Below are 21,929 nucleotides of genomic sequence, written 5' to 3' on the forward strand. Positions count from 1 at the left end.
TGTTGCTGGGCCAAAATCCTGGAACTCCCTTCCTAACAGCATTGTGGGTGTACCTACACCATATGGACTGCAGCGGTTCAAGAAGGCGGCTCACCACCATCTTCTCAAGGGCAATTAGGGATGGGCACTAAATGCAGGCCTAGCCAGCGACGCCCACATCCCATCAATGAATAATTTTTTTTTTAAAAAATATAAAGAGCAAGGCGGCAGGCCCCACAGCGGCGGTGGACCTGCGAGGAGCGAGGTGGCGGTGATATAAAGAGCGAGGCGGCGGAGCAGGTAGGCCCCACAGTGGCGGCGGACCTGTGAGGAGCGGCGGCGGTGATATAAAGAGCGAGGTGGCGAAGCAGGTAGGCCCCACAGCGGGGGCAGACCTGTGTGGAGCGAGGTGGCAGTGATATAAAGCGAGGCGGCAGTGATATAAAGCGATGCGGCGGAGCAGGTAGGCCCCACAGCGGGGGCAGACCTGTGTGGAGCGAGGCAGCAGTGATATAAAGCGAGGCGGCAGAGCAGGTAGGCCCCACCAAACTCAGAGCTCTGAGAGCGTGAGAGAGAAGTAAAAAGTAATCGAACTGTAACGTCACCAGAAAGCAGGTACGTGATTGATTGGTGAGTATTTCTCTCTTTCTCCTTTTTTACAAACTTAAATTTTGTGGTTTTTAGTTTATCGGGTGTCTGTGGTGTAGCGGGGACTGCTGGTAAACAAGGGCCCTTGAGTATATCATTTAATTGTTGTGCAATTGGTGGGATTGATTTGATTTAATTTAATTTGAATTAATTAAAGGGTAAGTCATGGCAGGAGAGCTCGACCCCGTGGTATGCTCCTCCTGCACTATGTGGGAAATCTGGGACACTTCCTGTTTCCCTGATGACCATGTGTGCGGGAAGTGTATCCAGCTGCAGCTACTGACAGACCGCAGTGCGGCGCTGGAGCTGCGAGTGGATACATACTGAAGCATTTGAGATGCTGAGGAGGTCGTGGATAACACGTTTAGGGAGTTGGTCACACCGCAGGTAAAGGCTGCACAGGCAGGAAGAGAATGGGTGACCACCAGGCAGAGTAGTAGGCGCAGGCAGGTAGTGCAGGAGTCCCCCGTGGCCATCCCCCTCTCAAACAGATATACCGCTTTGGATATTGGTGAGGGAGATGGCTTATCAGAGCAAGGCAACAGCAGCCAACTTCCTGGCACCAGGGGTGGTTCTGCTGCACAGGACGGGAGGAAAAAGAGGGGTGGAGCTATAGTAATAGGGGATTCTAGTGTAAGGGGAATATATAGGTGTTTCTGCGGCCGCAAACGAGACTCCAGGATGGTATGTTGCCTCCCTGGTGCAAGGGTCAAGGATGCCTCAGAACGGCTGCAGAACATTTTGGAAGGGGAGGGTGAACAGCCAGTTGTCATGGTGCATATAGGTACCAATGATATAGGTAAAAAACGGATGAGGTCCAAAAGCTGAATATAGGGAGTTAGGAGGTAAATTAAACAATAGGACCTCAAAGGTAGTAATTTCAGGATTGCTACCAGTGCCACGTGCTAGTCAGAGTAGAAATAGAAGGATATTTCAGAAGAATATGTGGCTAGAGGAATGGTGCCAGGGGTAGGGATTCAAATTCCTGGAACATTGGAACCGGTTCTGGGGGAGGTGAGACCAGTACAGACTGGACGGTTTGCACCTGGGCAGGACCGGGACCGCTGTCCTAGGGGGAGTGTTTGCTAGTGCTCTGGGGGAGGGTTTAAACTAAAATGGCAGGGGGTTGGGAACCTGAGCACGGAGACAGAGGAAAGGGAAACCAGGATAGAAGCAAAAGAAAGGAAGGAGAAAAACAAAGGTGGCAGTCAGAGAAATCAAGGGTTTAAATCAAACATGGCCACAGTAAATAATAATTCTAAAAGGTGTAAGAGTGTTAAAAAAAACAAGCCTGAAGGCCTTGTGTCTTAATGCGAGGAGCATTTGTAATAAGGTGGATGAATTATCTGCGCAAATAGAGGTAAACGGATATGATATGATTGGGATTACAGAAACATGGCTCCAGGGTGACCAAGGCTGGGAACTCAACATCCAGAGGTATTCAATATTCAGGAAGGATAGGCAAAAAGGAAAAGGAGGTGGGGTAGCATTGCTGGTTAAAGAGGGGATTAACACAATTGAAAGGAAGGATATTAGCTCCAATGATGTGGAATCTGTATGGGTAGAACTGAGAAATACCAAGGGGCAGAAAACGTTAGTGGGAGTGGTATACAGACCTCCAAACAGTAATGCGCAGGTTGGGGATGGCATTAAATGGGAAATTAGAGATGCGTGCAATAAGGGCACAGCAGTTATCACGGGTGACTTTAATCTACATATAGATTGGGCTAAGCAAATTAGTAACAATACTGTGGAGGAGGAATTCCTGGAGTGTATACGGGATGGTTTCCTGGACCAATATGTCGAGGAACCAACTAGAGATCGGGCCATCTTAGACTGGGTATTATGTAATGAGAAAGGATTAATTAGCAATCTTGTAGTGCGAGGCCCCTTGGGTCGGAGCGATCATAATATGATAGAATTCTTCATTAAAATGGAGAGTGAAGTAGTTGACTCAGAGACTAGGGTCCTGTATTTAAATAAAGGAAACTACGATGGTATGAGGCGCGAGTTGGGTAGGATTGATAGGGGAATGTCACTCAAAGGGTTGACAGTGGATAGGCAATGGCAAACATTCAAAGATCGCATGGAGGAACTACAGAATTTGTTCATCCCAGTTTGGCATAAAAATAAAACAAAAAAGGTGACTCAACCGTGGCTAACAAGGGAAATTAGGAATAGCATAAGAACCAAGGAGAGGACATATAAATTGGCCAGAAAAAGCAGTAAACCTGAGGATTGGGAGCAGTTTAGGATTCAACAAAGGAGGATTAAGGGATTAATTAAGAGGGGGAAAATAGAGTATGAGAGTAAGCTTGTAGGGAACATAAAAACTGACTGTAAAAGCTTTTGTAGATATGTGAAGAGAAAAAGATTGCTGAAGTCAAGCGTAGGTCCCTTGCAGTCAGAATCAGGGGAATTTATAATGGGGAACAAAGAAATGGAAGACCAATTAAATACATACTTTGGTTCTGTCTTCACAAAGGAGGACACAAATAACCTCCCAAAGATGTTGGGGAACATAGGGTCTAATGACAGGGAGGAACTGATTGAAATCAGTATTTGTAGGGAAATGGTGTTAGGGAAATTGATGGGATTGAGGGCCGATAAATCCCCAGGGCCTGATAATCTACATCCTAGGGTACTTAAGGAAGTGCCCTAGAAATAGTAGATGCATTGCGGGTCATCTTCCAAAATTCGATAGACTTTGGAACAGTACCCATGGATTGGCGGGTAGCTAATGTTACCCCACTGTTCAAAAAGGGTGGTAGAGAGAAAACGGGGAATTACAGACCGGTAAGCCTGACATCGGTAGTGGGGAAAATGCTAGAGTCCATTATAAAGGATGTAATAGCAGAACACTTGGAAAAAAGTGACCGGATCGGACAAAGTCAACATGGATTTACAAAAGGTAAATCGTGCTTGACTAATCTACTGGAATTTTTTGAGGATGTAACTGGTAAAATAGATAAGGGAGAACCAGAGGATGTGGTGTATTTGGATTTTCAAAAGGCTTTCGATAAGGTCCCGCATAAGAGATTAGCGTGTAAAATTAAGGCACATGGGATTGGGGGCAAGGTATTGACTTGGATAGAGAACTGGTTGGCAGACAGAAAGCAAAGAGTTGGAATAAACGGCTCTTTTTCCGAGTGGCAGGCAGTGACTAGTGGGGTACTGCAGGGATCGGTCCTTGGATCCCAGCTATTCACAATATATATTAATGATCTGGATGAGGGAACTAGATGTAATATCTCCAAGTTTGCAGATGACACAAAGCTCGGTGGGCGTGTGTGCTGTGAGGAGGATACCAAGAAACTCCAGTATGATTTGGTCAGGTTGGGTGATTGGGCAGAAGCATGGAAGATGCAATATAACGTGGATAAATGCGAGGTTATCCACTTTGGTGTCAAAAACAGGAAGGCAGATTATTATCTGAATGGCAATAGATTGGGAGAAGGGGAAGTGCAATGAGACCTGGGTGTCCTTGTGCACCAGTCGCTGGAAGTAAGCATGCAGGTGCAGCAGGCGGTTAAGAAGGCATTTGGTATGTTGGCCTAAGTAGCGAGAGGGTTTGAGTACAGGAACAAGGATGTCTTGCTGCAGTTGTACAGGGCCTTGGTGAGAACACACCTTGAGTATTGTGTGCAGTTTTGGTCGCCTTATCTGAGGAAGGATGTTCTTGCCATGGAAGGAGTGCAGCGAAGATTCACCAGGCTGATACCTGGGATGGCAGGAATGATGTATGAGGAGAGATTGGGTCGATTGGGCTTGTACTCGCTGGAGTTTAGAAGAATGAGAGGGGATCTCATTGAAACGTATAAAATTCTAACAGGACTACACAGACTAGATGCAGGAAGCATGTTCCCGATGGTCATGGATTCCAGAACCAGGGGTCGCATAGAAACATTGAAGATAGGAGCAGGACATAAGAACATAAGAAATAGCAGGAGTAGGCCAATCGGCCCCTCGAGCCTGCTCCGCCATTCAATAAGATCATGGCTGACCTGATCCTAACCGCCAATCCACTATCACAGAACCATCTCCTGAATCTAACAGAATTAGACACACGAAATAGGAGCAGGATCAGGCTACACTGCCCCTGGGCCCACTCCACTACCCACAGGGCCATGACCGATCCAAACCTAGACTCATGTCCGAATCCCTGCCCGCTCCCCGTAACCCTTAATTCCCTTTACTTCTAGGAAACTGTCTATTTCTGTTTTAAATTTATGTAATGATGTAGCTTCTACAGCTTTTTGGGGCAGCATATTCCATGGACCTACCACCCTCTGAGTGAAGTAGTTCCTCCTCATCTCAGTTTTGAAAGAGCAGCCCCTTATTCTAAGACTATGCCCCCTAGTTCTAGTTTCACCCATCATCGGGAACATCCTCCCCGCATCCACCCGATCCAACCCCTTCACAATCTTATATGTTTCAATAAGATCGCCTCTCATTCTTCTGAATTCCAATGAGTAGAGTCCCAATCTACTCAACCTCTCCTCATATGTCCATCCCCTCATCCCCGGGATTAACCGAGTGAACCTTCTTTGTACTGACTCGAGAGCAAGTATGTCCTTTCTTAAGTATGGACACCAAAACTGTACGCAGTATTCCAGGTGCGGTCTCACCAATACCTTGTACAACTGAAGCAATACCTCCCTATGAATGCTCCGCCATTTAATGAGATCATGGCTGATCATCCAAATTCAGTACCCTGTCCCTGTCTTCTCCCCATATCCCTTGATCCCTTTAGCCTTAAGAAATATATCTAACTCCTTCTTGAATACATTTAATGAATTGGCCTCAACTGCCTTGTGTGGTAGAGAATTCCACAGGTTCAACACTCTCTGGGTGAAGAAATTCCTCCTCATCTCTGAGCCTAAGGATAAGGGGTAATCTATTTAGGACAGAGGCCATAGGCCAATTCATTAAATATAGCAGGGACAGAGTAATGAATTTGGATGATCAGCCATGATCTCATTGAATGGCGGAGCAGGCTCGAGGGGCCGAATGGCCGACTCCTCTTCCTATCTTCTATGTTTCTTCTTTGTTTAATCTGAAGAACACATGAGAGAGGGGGAGGGAGTCCCTTTAAATGTAGAGGAGGTGGGTGTCCCTTTAAATGTGGAGGGGTGGGTTTCCCTTTAAATGTGGAGGGGGTGGTTATCCCTTTAAAGTGGAGGGGGTGGGTGTCCCTTTAAATGTGGAGGGGTGGGTGTCCCTTTAAATGTGGAGGGGGTCCCTTTAAATGTGGAGGGGGTGGGTGTCCCTTTAACTGTGGAGGGGGTGCGGGACTGAACCAATGGCGGCGCGGCAAGGGGGTGGGGCCTCCTCTCCAGCTCAGGTGAGCTGGGGCCGACTGTGACGCGCTGTCCCCCGGTGAGAGCAGCTCAGTCAGCACAGAGCTGGGGCTGGAATCTGGGAGAGGGGCCGCAGGCAGCACAGAGCTTGGGCTGGAATCTGGGAGAGGGGCCGCAGGCAGCACAGAGCTGGGGCTGGAATCTGGGAGAGGGGCCGCAGTCAGCACAGAGCTGGGGCTGGAATCTGGGAGAGGGGCCGCAGGCAGCACAGAGCTGGGGCTGGAATCTGGGAGAGGGGCCGCAGGCAGCGGGCCTGGCAAAGGGGCACAAGCTTCACAATACAAGCTTCTTTCAAATGCACAATTGTTTCCTACACACAGCCTTGGTCACTCTGCAAAAAAATCTGTTTAACAATTCATCATAACTTCCCTGCTTTAGGAGAGGCCGAGAGTGCAAAAAGCAAGGAAGTTATGATGAAACTGTGTAAAAGACTGGAGTCAGCTGTGGCTCAGTGGATAGCAGAGTCAGAAGGTTGTGCGTTCAAATCCCGCTCCAGGGACTTGAGCATATAAAGCGAGGCTGACACTCCAGTGCAGTGCTGAGGGAGTGCCGCACTGTCGGAGGGGCAGTGCTGAGGGAGCGCCGCACTGTCGGTGGGGCAGTGCTGAGGGAGCGCTGCACTGTCGGAGGGGCAGTACCGAGGTTGTGCCGCACTGTCGGAGGGGCGGTACTGAGGGAGCACCGCATTGTCGGAGGGGCAGTACCGAGGGAGTGCCGCACTGTCGGAGGTGCAGTACCGAGGGAGTGCTGCACATTCGGAGGGGCAGTACTGAGGGAGCACCGCACTGTCGGAGGGGCAGTACTGAGGGAGTGCCACACTGTTGGAGGGGGAATACTGAGGGAGCGCTGCACTCTCGGAGGGGCAGTGCTGAGGGAGCGCTGCACTGTCGGAGTGGCAGTACTGAGGGAGCACTGCACATTTGGAGGGGCAGTACTGAGGGAGCGCCGCACTGTCAGAGGGGCAGTGCTCGGAGCGCCGCACCATCGGAGGGGCAGTACTGCGGAAGCGCCGCACCGTCGGAGGGGCAGTAATGAATGAGCGCCGCAGTGTCGGAGGTGCAGTACTGAGGGAGCACTGCACTGTCGGAGGGGCAGTACTGAGGGAGCGCCGCACTGTCGGAGGGGCGGTGCTGAGGGAGCGCTGCACTGTCGGAGGGTCAGTACTGAGGGAGCGCCACACTGTCGGAGGGTCAGTACTGCGGGAGAGCCACATTGTCGGAGGGGCAGTAATGAGGGAGCGCTGCAGTGTCGGAGGTGCCGTGCTACGGATGAGACGTTAAACTGAGGCCCCCGTCTGCCCCCTCATGTGGGTGTAAAAGATCCCATGGTGCTATTTCGAAGAAGTTATCCCCGGTGTTTTGAGCCCAATATTTATCCCTCAATCAACATGACGAAAAAACATTATCGGGTCATTATCACATTGCTGTTTGTGGGAGCTTGCTGTGCGCAAATTGGCTGCCGCGTTTCCCACATTACAACAGTGACTACATTTCAAAAGTACTTCATTGGCTGTAAAGTGCTGTTGGACGTCCGGTGGTTGTGAAAGGCAGTTAAGAAGGCAAATGGCCTTCATTACAAGAGGATTTGAGTACAGGAGTAAAGAAGTATTACTCCAATTATATCTTCTTTCTTCTTAGGCAGTCCCTCGAACCGATAATGACTTGCTTCCACGTTAAAAATGAGTTCTCAGGTGTAAGGGTAAACCGGGAGAGCTTCTTCTCCCCGAGACGGACCCTCTGATATAAAGGGTCGACTGGGTCCATGTTTATCTGTAATTTAAACAGAGGTCTGGTCATGTTCCGAGCTCTTTCCCCTAGAGGAGAGGGTAGAATGGGGGTCTTTAGTGTTAAATGGTTTCACCTGGGTCCATTGCTTCCATCGCATACCCATCGGTTCCTGTAGACAAACACACGTATCACTTGTCATTAATACAGTACATGGCCCCATCCAATGGGCCCCATTCCCTTTCTTCCGATAACTTGCGTCATTACTTGTTGACCTATTCTGGGCAACTCATCTGGTTTAAGTCCAGCATTCTGCCTTTCTAGATCTTTAAGCTGTTGTTGGTTACTTACTTCTTTATTTAGTGCTTGTGCCTCCTGATTTACTTGTACTAAGTATCGCCTTAATTTATCTTGTACTGGTCCTGGTTCTCCCACCCCTTCAGCCAAATCCTCTGGTAGTCTCATAGCTCGTCCTGTCATTAATTCATAGGGGGTCAGTCCGGTCATTCGTCCTGGGGTGGCTCACAGCCTCATTAGTATGCTGGGTAATAATTCCAACCATCCCTTCCCTGTTTCTTGGATGGCTTTTGTCAGCGCGTTTTTCAGTGTCCTATTCATTCTTTCTACCATCCCCGAGCTCTGGGGGTGATATGGTATGTGATATTTTTGTGTCACATGTAGCAGCGTACAGATTTCTTTCATTATTTTGCCAGGGAATTGAGTGCCGTTGTCTGAGTCAATTTGCAGAGGCACTCCCCAACGGGGTATAACCTCGGTAGCCAATATTAGTGCAACCGTTTGTGCAGAGCAGTCTCGGGTGGCAAAGGCTTCCACCCACCTGGTAAATTGGTCAATTATTACCAGGCAATATTTCTTCCCCCGGTCCTGCGCTAAGGGGCCGGTAAAGTCAATTTGTAAGTTTTCCCAGGGTCCTTGGGGTCTGGGTTGGTTTGCTATTCTAACTCGACATCTCTGTCCTACATTATTCTTGCGCATATTATACAGCAGTGGCAATATTTCGCTACTTCCCGACCTATCTTTGGCCACCACCAGTACTGTGTCAGTAGGGGCAACATGTTACTTCTGCCAGTATGTGTTACACCATGGTATAGCGACATCAGTTGTTGTCTACAACATTCCGGTGCCACCACCTGGTTACGTGGGCCCCATTTCCAAATTCCATCTTGTAATTGCGCGCCAGCTTGTCTCCATTTCTCCTTTTGCTCTTTACTAGTATTTTCTTGTAGCTCCATTATATTCACTTTCTGTACCCCACTGACTATCATGACCATATACATTTCGTTTTTGAACACATCATCTGGTTGCATTTCTTCCGCAGCTAGTTTTGTGCCTAGATCTGCATACCTATTCCCTATAGGGGCCTGGTCCTGGGGTTCATAGAAACATAGAAGATAGGAGCAGGAGTAGGCCATTCGACCCCTCGAGCCTGGTCCGCCATTCAATGAGATCATGGCTGATTATCCAAACTCAGTACCCGGTCCCTGCTTTCTCCCCATATCCCTGGATCCCTTTAGCTTTAAGAAATATATCTAACTCCTTCTTGAATATATTTAAAGACTTGGCCTCAATCGCCTTCTGTGGTAGAGAATTCGACAGGTTCACCACTCTCTGGGTGAAGAAATTCTTCCTTATCTCTGTCCTAAATGGCTTACCCCTTATCCTTAGACTATGACCCCTGGTTCTGGACTCTCTGACCATCTGGAACATTCTATCTGCATCTAGTCTGTCCAGTCCTGTTAGAATTTTATAAGTTTCGATGAGATCCCCTCTCATTCTTCTAAACTCCAGCGAGTATAAGCCCAATCGACCCAATCTCTCCTCATACATCATTCCTGCCATCCCAGGGATCAGCCTTGTGAATCTTCGCTGAACTCCTTCCATGGCAAGAACATCCTTCCTCAGATAAGGTGACCAAAACTGCACACAGTACTCAAGGTGTGGTCTCATCAATTCCCTGTACAACTGCAGCAGGACATCCTTGCTCCTGTACGCAAACCCTTTTGCTATGAAGGCCAACATACCATTTGCCTTCTTCACCACCTGCTGCACCTGCATGCTTACCTTCAGCGACTGGTGCACAAGGACACCGAGGTCTCGTTGCACTGCCCCTTCTCCCAATCTATTGTCATTCAGATAATAGTCTGCCTTTCTGTTTTTGACACCAAAGTGGATAACCTCGCATTTATCCACGTTATATTGCATCTGCCACGCTTCTGCCCAATCACCCAACCTGTCCAAATCATTCTGGAGTTTCTCAGTATCCTCCTCGCAGCACACACACCCACCCAGCTTTGTGTCATCTGCAAACTTGGAGATATTACATCTAGTTCCCTTTGGGGATATTACATCTAGTTCCCTTATCTAGATCATTAATGTATATTGTGAATAGCTGGGGTCCAAGGACCGATCCCTGCAGTACCCCACTAGTCACTGCCTGCCACTCGGAAAAAGACCCATTAATTCCTACTCTCTGCTTTCTGTCCGCCAACCAGTTCTCTATCCAAGTCAATACCTTGCCCCCAATCCCATGTGCCTTAAATTTACACGCTAATCTCTTATGTGGGACCTTATCGAAAGTCCAAATACACCACATCTACTGGTTCTCCCTTATCTATTTTACCAGTTACATCCTCTCAAAATTCCAGTAGATTAGTCAAGCACGATTTACCTTTTGTAAATCCATGTTGACTTTGTCCGATCCTGTCACTGTTTTCCAAGTGCTCAGCTATTACATCCTTTATAATGGACACTAGCATTTTCCCCACTACCGATGTCAGGCTTACTGGTCTGTAATTCCCCGTTTTCTCTCTACCACCCTTTTTGAATAGTGGGGTAACATTAGCTACCCTCCAATCCATGGGTACAGTTCCAGATTCCAGTGAATTTTGGAAGATGATCAGCAATGCATCTACTATTTCTAGGGCCACTTCCTTAAGTACCCTAGGATGTAGATTATCAGGCCCTGGGGATTTATCGGCCTTCAATCGCATCAATTTCCCCAACACCATTTCCCTACAGATACTGATTTCTTTCAGTTCCTCCCTCTCATCAGACCCTATGCTCTCCAACATCTTTGGGAGGTTATTTGTGTCCTCCTTTGTGAAGACAGAACCAAAGTATGTATTTAATTGGACTGCCATTTCTTTGTTCCCCATTATAATTTCCCCTGCTTCTGACTGCAAGGGACCTACACTTGATTTCACTAATCTTTTTCTCTTCACATATCTATAAAAGCTCTTACAGTCAGTTTTTATGTTCCCTGAAAGCTTACTTTCATAGTCTATTTTCCCCTTCTTAATTAATCCCTTTGTCCTCCTTTGTTGAATCCTAAACTGCTCCCAATCCTCAGGGTTACTGCTTTTTCTGGCCAATTTATATGCCCTCTCCTTGGATCTTATGCTATCCCTAATTTCCCTTATTAGCCACGGTTGAGTCACCCTTTTTGTTTTATTCTTATCCCAAACTGGGATGAACAACTTCTGTAGTTCATCCATGCGGTCTTTGAATGTTTGCCATTGCCTATCCACCATCAACCCTTTGAGTGACATTCCCCAATCAATCCTACCCAACTCGCACCTCATACCATCGTAGTTTCCTTTATTTAAATTCAGGACCCTAGTCTCTGAGTCAACTACTTCATTCTCCATCCTAATGAAGAATTCTATCATATTATGATCGCTCTGACCCAAGGGGCCTCGTACAACAAGATTGCTAACTAATCCTTTCTCATTACATAATACCCAGTCTAAGATGGCCTGACCTCTGGTTGGTTCCTCGACATATTGTTCCAGAAAACCATCCCGTAAACATTCTAGGAATTCCTCCTCCACAGTATTTTTATTAATTTGGTTAGCCTAATCTATATGTAAATTAAAGTCACCCATGGTGACTGCTGTGCCCTTATTGCACGCGTCTCTAATTTCCCGTTTATTGCCATCCCCAACCTCCGTATTACTGTTTGGAGGTCTATATACCACTCCCACTAACGTTTCCTGCCCCTTGATATTTCTCAGTTCTACCCATACAGATTCCGCATCATCAGAGTTAATATCCTTCCTTTCAATTGTGTTAATCCCCTCTTTAACCAGCAATGCTACCCACCTCCCTTTCTTTTTTGCCTATCCTTCCTAAATATTGAATACCCCTGGATGTTGAGTTCCCAGCCTTGGCCATCCTGGAGCCATGTTTCTGTAATCCCAATCAAATCATCTTCGTTTACCTCTATTTGCGCAGCTAATTCATCCACCTTGTTCCGAATGCTCCGTGCATTAAGACACAAAGCCTTCAGGCTTGTATTTTTAACACTCTCAGACCTACATGAATTATTATTTACTGTGACCATGTTTGATTTAAACCGTTGAGTTCTTTGCCTTCTAATTTTGTTTTCCTCCTTCCTGTCTTTTGCTTTTTTCCTTGTTTCCCTTTCCTCTGTCTCCCTGCTCAGGTTCCCAACCCCCTGCCACTTTAGTTTAAACCCTCCCCAACAGCACTAGCAAACACTCCCCCGAGGACATCGGTCCCGGCCCTGCCCAGGTGCAAACCGTCCCGTTTGTACTGGTCCCACCTCTCCCAGAACCGGTTCCAATGTCCAAGGAATTTGAATCCCTCCCCCTTGCACCATTCCTCTAGCCACGTATTCATTTGAAATATCCTCCTATTTCTACTCTGACTAGCACTTGGCACTGGTAGCAATCCTGAGATTACTACCTTTGAGGTCCTATTTTTAAATTTACCTCCTAACTCCCTATATTCTGCTTTTAGGACCTCATCCCGTTTTTTACCTATATTGTTGGTGCCTATAGGCACCACGACAACTGGCTGTTCACCCTCCCCCCTCCAAAATGTTCTGCAGTCGCTCCGAGACATCCTTGACCCTTGCACCAGGGAGGCAACACACCATCCTGGAGTCTCGATTGCGGCCGCAAAAACGCCTATCAATTCCCCTTACAATTGAGTCCCCTATCACTATAGCTCTTCCACTCTTTTTCCTCCCAGACTGTGCAGCAGAGCCACCCATGGTGCCAGGAAGTTGGCTGCTGCTGCCTTCCTCTGGTGAGTCATCCCCCCCAACAGTATTCAAAGTGGTATATCTGTTGGAGAGGGGGATGGCCGCAGGGGATTCCTGCACTACCTGCCTGCGCCTCTTACTCTGCCTGCAGGTCTGCCTTCCTGCCTGTACACCCTTTACCTGCGGTGTGACCAACTCGCTATATGTGATATTCACGACGTCCTCAGCATCGCGAATGCTACAAAATGAATCCATCCGCAGCTCCAGTGCCGCAATGCGGTCTGTCAGTAGCTGCAGCTGGACACACTTCCCGCACACATGGTCATCAGGGACGCAGGAAGCGTCCCTGATTTCCCACATAGAGCAGGAGGAGCACACTACGGGGCTGGGCTGTCCTGCCATGATTTACCCTTTAACTAATTAATGAAAATTAAATGAATCCCACCAATTTCACTACAGTTAAATGATATATTTAAGGGCCCTGGTTTACAAACTGTCCCCGCTGCAACACAGAGACCTTAAAAACTATAAACCACAGACTTAAAGTTTTAAAAGAGAGAGAAATACTCCAACCAATCACCTACCTGTTTTGTGGTGATGTCACACCTCGAATACTTTTTACCTCTCTCCTTCCCTGAGATTGGAGATTGGTGAGGCCTACCTGAGCCTCTGGGGCCTTTTGTAGTCGCTCTGCCGCTTCGCTCCGCCTCCCGCCACTGCTGATGCCGCACTGAGGCCTACCTGAGCCTCTGGGGCCTTTTGTAGTCGCTCTGCCGCTCCGAGATTCCTCTCGCCACTGCCGATGCCGCACTGAGGCCTACCTGAGCCTCTGGGGCCTTTTGTAGTCGCTCTGCCGCTCCGAGATTCCTCCCGCCGCTGCCGATGCTGCACAGGGCAGGAACGGTACTGAATTTGGATGATCAGCCATGATCTCATTAAATGGCGGAACAGGCTCGAGGGGCCGAATGGCATACTCCTGCTCCTATCTTCTATGTTTCTATGTTTCCCTCACTGATTGCAGCTCTTAACCAACACTGACTTTACAAAGAAAGCCTCGCACGGCAGCCTGGAGCTCAGGGGCCCAGCGCGCAGGATGATTGACCAGGCCCCAGGGTGTGCTGAGCATGTGCGGTGCGAGCCGGGTGCCTGTGGAGCAGGAGAGGGCGGGGCCATGGGGCGCATGTGCGGGGTCAGCCACAACTCAGCGCGGCGACCGGAGTGCTTTCTGGAGCGCCGGGGTTTGTGGGGATTGCAGCCGCCATTACTGCTGATCCTTTCAACCAACCTGTGCAGCATCTGGGGCCTGAAAATCAGCTTCACTGCCCCTGGGCTGGGAAAGGGGGACATGAGGCAACATTCTCCCTCTTACCCCTCTCTACATTCCTTTTACAGGGTTTTAGAAGTGGAGCATTTACAGACAGGAAGCTCAGACCATGACCTGACAGAGTCATCCATTCATCGGGACCTGAACATCATCAGCTTCTGCACGTGGAAGGAGAGAGCAGCGATCACAGCACGGCCGGTGTGTGTCCTGTGCAGGCGCAGTGTGGGCCGCCGAATAAATCCCCCTCAGAATCTTCTATGTTTCAATCAGATCACCTCCCATTCTTCTAAACTCCAATGAGTATAGGCCCAACCTGCTCAACCTTTCCTCATACATCAACCCCTTCATCCCAGGAATCAACCTAGTGAACCTTCTCTGAACTGCCTCCAATGCAAGTATATCCTCCCTTAAATATGGAGACCACAACTGTACGCAGTACTCCAGGTGTGGTCTCACCAGTGCCCTGTACAGTTGTAGCAAGACTTCCCTACTGTTATACTCCATCCCCCTTGCAATAAAGGCCAACATTCCATTAGCCTTCCTAATTCCTTGCTGTACCTACATGCTAACTTTTTGTGTTACTGTTGAATCTGCGTTGACTGCCCTATCAGGCAGTGCATTCCAAATCCGAACCATCCGTTGCATAAGAAAAGTTTTTCCTCCCGTCGCCTCTGGTTCTTTGACCAATCACCTTCAATCCATGCCCTCTTGTGATTGGACCTTCCGCCATTGGAAACAGTTTCTCTTTATTTACTATTTAAACCCTTCATGATTTTTACCGCCTATCAAATCTCATCTTGGCCTTCTCTGCTCTCAGGAGAACAACCCCAGCTTCTCCAGTCTATCCACAGAACTGTCATCCCTCATCCCTGGAACCATTCCAGTAAATATCTCTGCACCCTCTCCAAAGCCTTCACATCCTTCCTAAAGTGTGCTGCCCAGAATTGGACACAATATTGCCCTGGGGCTGAACTCGTGTTTTATAAAGGTTTAGCATAACTTCCTGGCTTTTGTACTCTCTGCCTCTATTTATAAAGCCCAGGACCCCATGAGCTTTATTAACTGCTTTGTTAACCTGTCCTGCCACCTTTAAAGAATTGAGCACAAGCTCCCTTGTAGCACCCCCTTTAAAATTGTACCATTTAGCAGGTATTTTCTCTCCTCATCCTAGCAAAATGTATCAGCTCACACTTTTCTGTATTGAATTTTATCTACACTCCTTTTACAGGGTTTTAGAAGTGGAGCATTTACAGACAGGAAGCTCAGACCAAACATCACATCAAGAACAGACAGAGTCGCTCGATTCATCATGACCTGATTCAATCGCTCTTCCAATCTGCTGGCACCCCAGAGAGTTCACACTGATGAGAGACCTTTTAAATGTTCTGAGTGTGGGAAGAGCTTCAAAATCTACAAGTACCCAAAGAGACACCAGTGGCTACACACTGGGGAGAGCCCGTTCACCTGCCCCGTGTGTGGAAGGGATTCACTCAGTCATGCGCTCCAATGATACACCAGCAAATTCACACTAGGGAGAGACCTTTAACCCACTCCGTGTGTGGGAAGGGATTAATTGCACCCTCCGTGCTGCTGAGACACCAGCTTGTCCACACCGATGTGCGACCATTGACCTGCTCTGTGTTTTTGAAGCGATTCTCTCATTCTGCCAACCTCCTGAGACACCAGTTTGTTCAGTGATGAGAGACCGATTGAATGTTCTGACTGTGGAAAGAGATTTAAAAGGTCCCAGGATCTGAAGAGACACCAGCTGGAGAGAGCAGGAGAGATTCTGTTCACCTGCTCCGTGTGTGGGAAGAGATTCACTCAGTCCTCGAATCTGCTGGCACACAAGCGAGTTCACACTAGGGAGAGGCCGGTGAAACAGTCCGACTGTGGGAAAAGCTTTCAAATGTCCCAGGAGCTGAAGGGACAGCAGCTGGAGAGAACAGGAGAGAGGCCGTTCACCTGCTCCGTGTGTGGGAAAGGATTCACTCGGCCATCCCACCTACTGAGACACCAGCGAGTTCACACTGGGGAGAGACCATTTAACTGTTCTGTCTGTGGGAAGAGCTTTAAAACCTCTGAAGATCTGAAGCAACACCAGCGAGTTCACTCCGATCAGAGACCATTTACATGTTCTGTTTGTGGGAAGAGCTTTAAAAGCTCCAGGAATCTGAATGGACACCAGCGAGTTCACACTGGGGAGAGACCGTTTACATGTTCTGTCTGTGGGGAGGGATTCAATCAGTCATCCGACCTGTTGAGACACCAGCGAGTTCACACTGATGAGAGACCATTTAACTGTTCTGCCTGTGGGATGAGCTTTAAAACCTCTAGGGATCTGAGGCAACACCAGCGAGTTCACTCCAATCAGAGACCATTTACATGTTCTGTCTGTGGGAAGAGCTTTAAAAGCTCCAGGAATCTGAGTGGACACCAGCGAGTTCACACTGATGAGAGACCGTTTACATGTTCTGTCTGTGGGATGAGCTTTAAAAGGTCCTGGAATCTGAGTGGACACCAGCGAGTTCACACTGGGGAGAGGCCATTCACCTGCTCCGTGTGTGGGAAGGGATTCACTTGGTCATCCCACCTACTGACACACCAGCGAGTTCACATTGTTCTGTAGCGCAGGGCCCTGGAGACAGCTGAGGTGACATGAACATGGAATGGATGAATGTTTTATAAATTCTTGTACTGCTGTTTAATCTTTAAGATTGTTGTGCTGATGATTCCCTTTGTACTGGCTGCGCTAGACGTGCTCCTATCTAGTTATCCAGCAAGTTAAACACTTATTCAAAATAATTCTTCGTGAAGCCGTTTGCTGTTTGAAGCCTTTACTTGAACAAATTTGTGAAACTGTAAACAAAGATAAAGTATGTTTTGTACATAAACTGAGTACTATACATTCGCTATTACATAAGATATAAACATATTTACAACAGTAGAATAGACTAATTGTATAACTAACTAACATTTGGACTAACTTCTGTAACTATCAAATATTAACCTTTTATAAACATATTATTGTCAAAATACTACTCTGACAACATTGCTGTTATGCTAACAAACAAAGATACTCACAGATATTGCGCTTCACCGAACATATGAAATCAGATTACATTGGATTGTGAAACCCTTATGGAATCCTCCATTACTGCCAGGTTCTTCCTGGAATTCTACTTCTTGGGATTCTACTTCCTGGGTTACACAGGAAGAAAGGTACGAAGGTCAAATGACCTCACACAGGAAGAAAGGAACAAAGGTCAAATGACCTCTGTTTCATGCAAACACACTGCTAACACATAACCACCACCAGAGGGTGCTATCTGCACAGAAAATAGTCCATAATGTCCAGAACACTTCCCATCTGGGGTCATTAATGACTCCACATAGTCCGAACTCTACTTGTCACTGGAGTCCTCTGGCGACAAAAGAAGAACCACCTCGGAGACGGTCCGTCGGTGTCGATGATAGGATGCAGCTTCCGTAGACTGCTGTGAGGAGGTAGGTTGCGTTCTGCTGCGCACAGTTCCAATCTGGGTATGGTGAGGTCTGGCTGGGGTGCCAACTTGCCTCTATCAAAGACGAAGCTGATTTTGCTTTGTCCTTCTTGAGTGGTGACCTTCAGATAAGCCATGCTTGCAATGGCCTTAGCGGATGCATCTGCAAAGATGCAAAGCTCTTTGAATTGGGCATTTAAGGGAGAGAAAGACTAATAGCAGTGAGGTATTCGGATCTCCTGTAAGTCTTGGAGTGAGTCTCTCCATCTGTCCCACTCTGCTTCCATCTCTTCAGGGAGAGGTGAATCCCACTCTTCAGCGCGTGTGGAGAGTTCCCTGAGGAGCAGCCTGCCTTGTATGGTGACAGGGGCTAAGAAGCCGAGAGAGTCGTATAGGCTGTTGACTGTAGAGAGCACTCCTCTACGTGTGAAGGGTTTCTTGACGTCTAAGACTTGGAACGTGAACGTGTCTGTTGCTATGTTCCACGACACCCCTAGGCTACGCTGTAAGGGGAGGTCATCAGTGAAGAGGTCTAGGTCTTTGACGTCCTTAGCACGATCTTCAGGGGGGAATGCCTCCATCACTGCTGGTCTGTTAGAGGCTATCTTGTGTAGCCTGAGGTTGGATAGTGCAAGTAGTTCCTGGGCTCGTCCGAGGGTACTGATGGCCTCTGCATTGGTCGGGAATGACTTCAGTGCGTCGTTGACATAGAACTCTCGTTCGATGAACCCTCTCACATCACTGCCAAAGTCGTCGTCTTCTTCCTTGGCAGCCCTCCTTAGTCCGTATATGGCGACAGCAGGGGATGGGCTATTGCCAAAGACATGGACACACATTCTGTAGTCCACAATGTCTCTATTGGGGTCGTTGTCCCGATACCACAGGAAGCGGAGGAAGTCTCTGTGGTCTTCTCTCACCACGAAGCAATGAAACATGTGCTGGATATCGGCAGTGATGGCGACGGGCTCGTTCCTGAATCTCATGAGCACTCCCAAGAGGCTGTTGTTAAGATCGGGCCCTGTGAGGAGTACGTCGTTGAGAGAGACTCCCTGATATGGTGCACTGGAGTCAAACACCACGCGGATCTGTTCCGGCTTTTTGGGGTGATAGACTCCGAAGGAAGGGAGGTACCAACACTCTTGGCCTTCCTGGAGTGGAGGAGCTATCTCTGCATGATCGTTGACAAGCATTTTCTTGACAAATTCTAGGAAGTGTGCTTTCATCTTTTCAGATTCCTGACGACGTCCTACAGGGTACACATTAACGAGGCATATCTTGGAGCATGCTCTCGCACTCACTCCTTCCCCACACACCTCGGTGCACCTGGATGTAATCTCCGGACTGGCAGCTCCCTCTCTCTCCCTGCCGTGCTCTGAAGCGGGAGGAGGCGACTCTGACTTCCAAGGAGCTGGGCCTGGGTGTAGTGCTGAAACGGGCCGATCACTTTCGCCTTCTGTGCATTTTGCATCTACCTTGCAGTTCTTGGCGAGATGGCTCGTGGAAGAGCAGCACTTGAAACATACTGGCCTAGAAATTCAGTTGCGTTCGCCAGCCATTAGCACCATAAGAGGGGTAGATTTCGAGCGCTAGGCACTTAGCGCCTGGGCGCAAACCGATCTGCGTCTACGCCCAACTTCAGTTGACATTTAGCGCCGGCGCAAAGTGTTTGCGCGTGCTCAGCTGTGCGCGCAGCTTATGACATCATTTCATCGTGCAACGCCATTTGTGCGCCCCAAACCGGAACTTCAGTGGCGCCCGCCCAATGTGGGCGTGGCGCTGTTAAGAACTGTGAAGTGGAATGCAGCAGAGGCCCTGCGGGCCTCGGGGAGCGCTAATTAAAGGGCACTTAGACTGAACTATAAAGGGCAGCCATTTTGCTGCAATGACTTTAGTGCTACGGATTTCTGGACAGAGACCAAGGAAGAGACCTTACTGAATTGGGCCAACATAGGAGAGGTATTTTTGGCTTCTGGCCAGAGCTTGCAAATTTGTCTCATTGTGATTTCACTGTTTGCAAGTATATTATGGGGGCTGCATGGGGTTCCAACCCTCAGTTCCAGCATTATGTGCGAAGGGCTCGCAGACGCTGTGTGAGAGGGGCAGCCATGCCTAGACGCAGAGGGGCCATCAGGCGTCGGCAACGTAGGCCTTACCCACTCAGGGAATACCGCCAGCAGGTGTCCTATCTCACCATGACTGCCGCGCATTGTGTTAAGAGGCTGCGCTTCAGAAGGGAGGTGGTTGCAGAGATCTGCCAGCTGCTTCACAGAGATCTGCATCCACAGCTGATGTGCAGGACGTCTCTGTCAGTGGAAGTGAAGGTCACGGTGGCTCTGAACTTTTATGCAAGCGGCTCCTTCCAAGCCGCTGCTGGGGACATAGCGAACATCTCCCAGTTCGCCGTGCATCGCTGCATCCGGCAGGTCACCGATGCCCTTTTCGCAAGGAGACACCAATTCATCTCCTTCCCCATGACCCTAGAGAGGCAGGAGCAGCGTGCAGTCGGATTTGCGAGGATCGCCGACTTCCCCATGGTGCAGGGCGCCATTGACTGCACGCATGTGGCTATGCGGGCACCTATCGACAATGCCGAGGATTACCGCAACCGGAAGGGCTACCATTCCCTCAATGTACAGCTGGTGTGTGACCACAGGCAGTGTATCCTAGCTGTCAATGCCCGCTTTCCAGGAAGCAGCCACGATGCATTTATCCTGCGCCAGACTACTGTGGCCGACATGTTCCAGGCACAGCCTCCCCCAAGAGTATGGCTTATCGGGGACAAAGGCTATCCTTTGTGTACATGGCTCATGACCCCGCTCCGTGCGCCCAGGACCCCTGCTGAGGAGGCATACAACGAAAGCCATCAAGCCACAAGGAACATCATAGAGCAAACGATTGGTGTCCTCAAGCAACGGTTCCGCTGCCTGGATCGTTCCGGCGGATCTCTACAGTATTCGCCGGATAGAGTCTCCCAATTCATCGTCGTTTGCTGCATGCTGCACAACCTGGCTATCCACAGGACTCAGGCACTGCCACCTCACATTGGACCACCACCTCAGGAGGATGAGCAGGAGGACCATGAGGAGGAGGAGGAGGAGGAGGAGTACCAGCCCAGGAGGGAGCCACAAGGTCCAAGGGCCGTCCGTCGGCGGCTTATTGAACGACACTTCTAGGCCCCCTGTCAGGGAATGGCTTGTGGCAATGAACGCACCTGAATGCAGCCGCTCCGCAAGCCCTCAGCCGGTTAACGCAACAACCACTTGAAACATGACACCTGGACAAGCTGAATAAATAAAAAGCTTTATTTAACAAACTCAGGGCCCTTCCCACATGAAACCCAAAAACAGACAAGACCCCCAAAAAACAGTCAAAAACATATCTCACTCCCACAACCTGGGGAGGAATAACAAAACTTGTCCATCCAAATGGCCTTCATCCTCGGCCTTACCAAGACAAACCCCCCCCATATAGAACACAAACACCCCCATATAAAAAAACATTTGGCAACACACTCTACTTTGTGTGCCGAGAGGGCGAGTCCTTGTCCAGGCTTTTCCGGCCCCTGGCCGACCTGCTGCTCCGCCTCAACCTGGGCCCTGTGGGTGTTGCAAGGCTGGGGGAAGGCTCCTGAGGGGCACAATGCGTGACGGCAGATGCCCTTGGGGGTCGGCCTAGACGAGCTCCGGCCCTGGAGGGGCCGGCTGCTGACTGCTGCAGCTGTGGCTGGGCAGCATCAGTCTCTCCAGCAGCTCGTCGCAGCTTTGCTGGGGGAGTGGCAGTGGCGGCTGCAGCAATGGGGGCAAGCTGGCTGATGCCAGGCGCTCGCTGGTCGCCAGAGACACTGGCAGTCGGCCAGGCTGGCACTGCAGCAAGCGCAGCAATCTGGTGAAGCCCAGACCGCTGTGCTGCAGCAGCGCGGCGGGTGCCCTGGCGATGCGTGCGTGACACAGCGAGTGTGGCAGCAGTGAGTGCCCGTACTGCCCTGGTCTGTGCCCGCATCAGACCAGCCAGTGACTGCATGGCACCACTCATCAACTCTGCACTCGCTGCCTGTGCTGCCCTGAAATCGGCCCGACTCGCGTCCTGTGATGCCCTGAATTCTTCGTGACCCCTGGCCTGTGCTGCCCGGAATTGTTCGTAACCCCTGGCCTGTGAGGCCCCGAAATCGGCCACACTATGAGCCAGGGACTCAATGGCCTCAGGCAACCATCCCACAACCCCCATGAACTCGGTGTGCTGACGATCCGAGTCCGCGGACATTTGATCAAGGAGGCGCACCTCCTGGGCAAGGACCGTCTCCGGACTGGAGGCCGGACTCTCCCTCTGGGGAGAAGGCAGCCGTGCTGCCCGACCCTTCCCGCG

The 21,929-nt window shown here is 49.3% G+C and overlaps 1 protein-coding gene across 1 annotated transcript in view; it reads left to right on the forward strand.

Annotated features, from left to right (window-relative positions):
* LOC147093372 (uncharacterized) overlaps positions 1-17,069 on the forward strand; it is a 74,171-nt gene extending 57,102 nt beyond the window's left edge. The window contains exon 3 of the mRNA XM_085974197.1: positions 16,050-17,069. Within this exon, the coding sequence (XP_085830323.1) occupies positions 16,050-16,693 (644 nt within the window). The 3' untranslated portion in view covers positions 16,694-17,069. The remainder of the gene's footprint in view (positions 1-16,049) is intronic.
* Positions 17,070-21,929: the final 4,860 nt, after the last annotated feature.

Source organism: Somniosus microcephalus, unplaced genomic scaffold, assembly GCF_052327205.1.
Source record: "Somniosus microcephalus isolate GS21.2 unplaced genomic scaffold, FLI_Smic_1.0 unresolved_chr1, whole genome shotgun sequence".
NCBI lineage: Eukaryota > Metazoa > Chordata > Chondrichthyes > Squaliformes > Somniosidae > Somniosus > Somniosus microcephalus.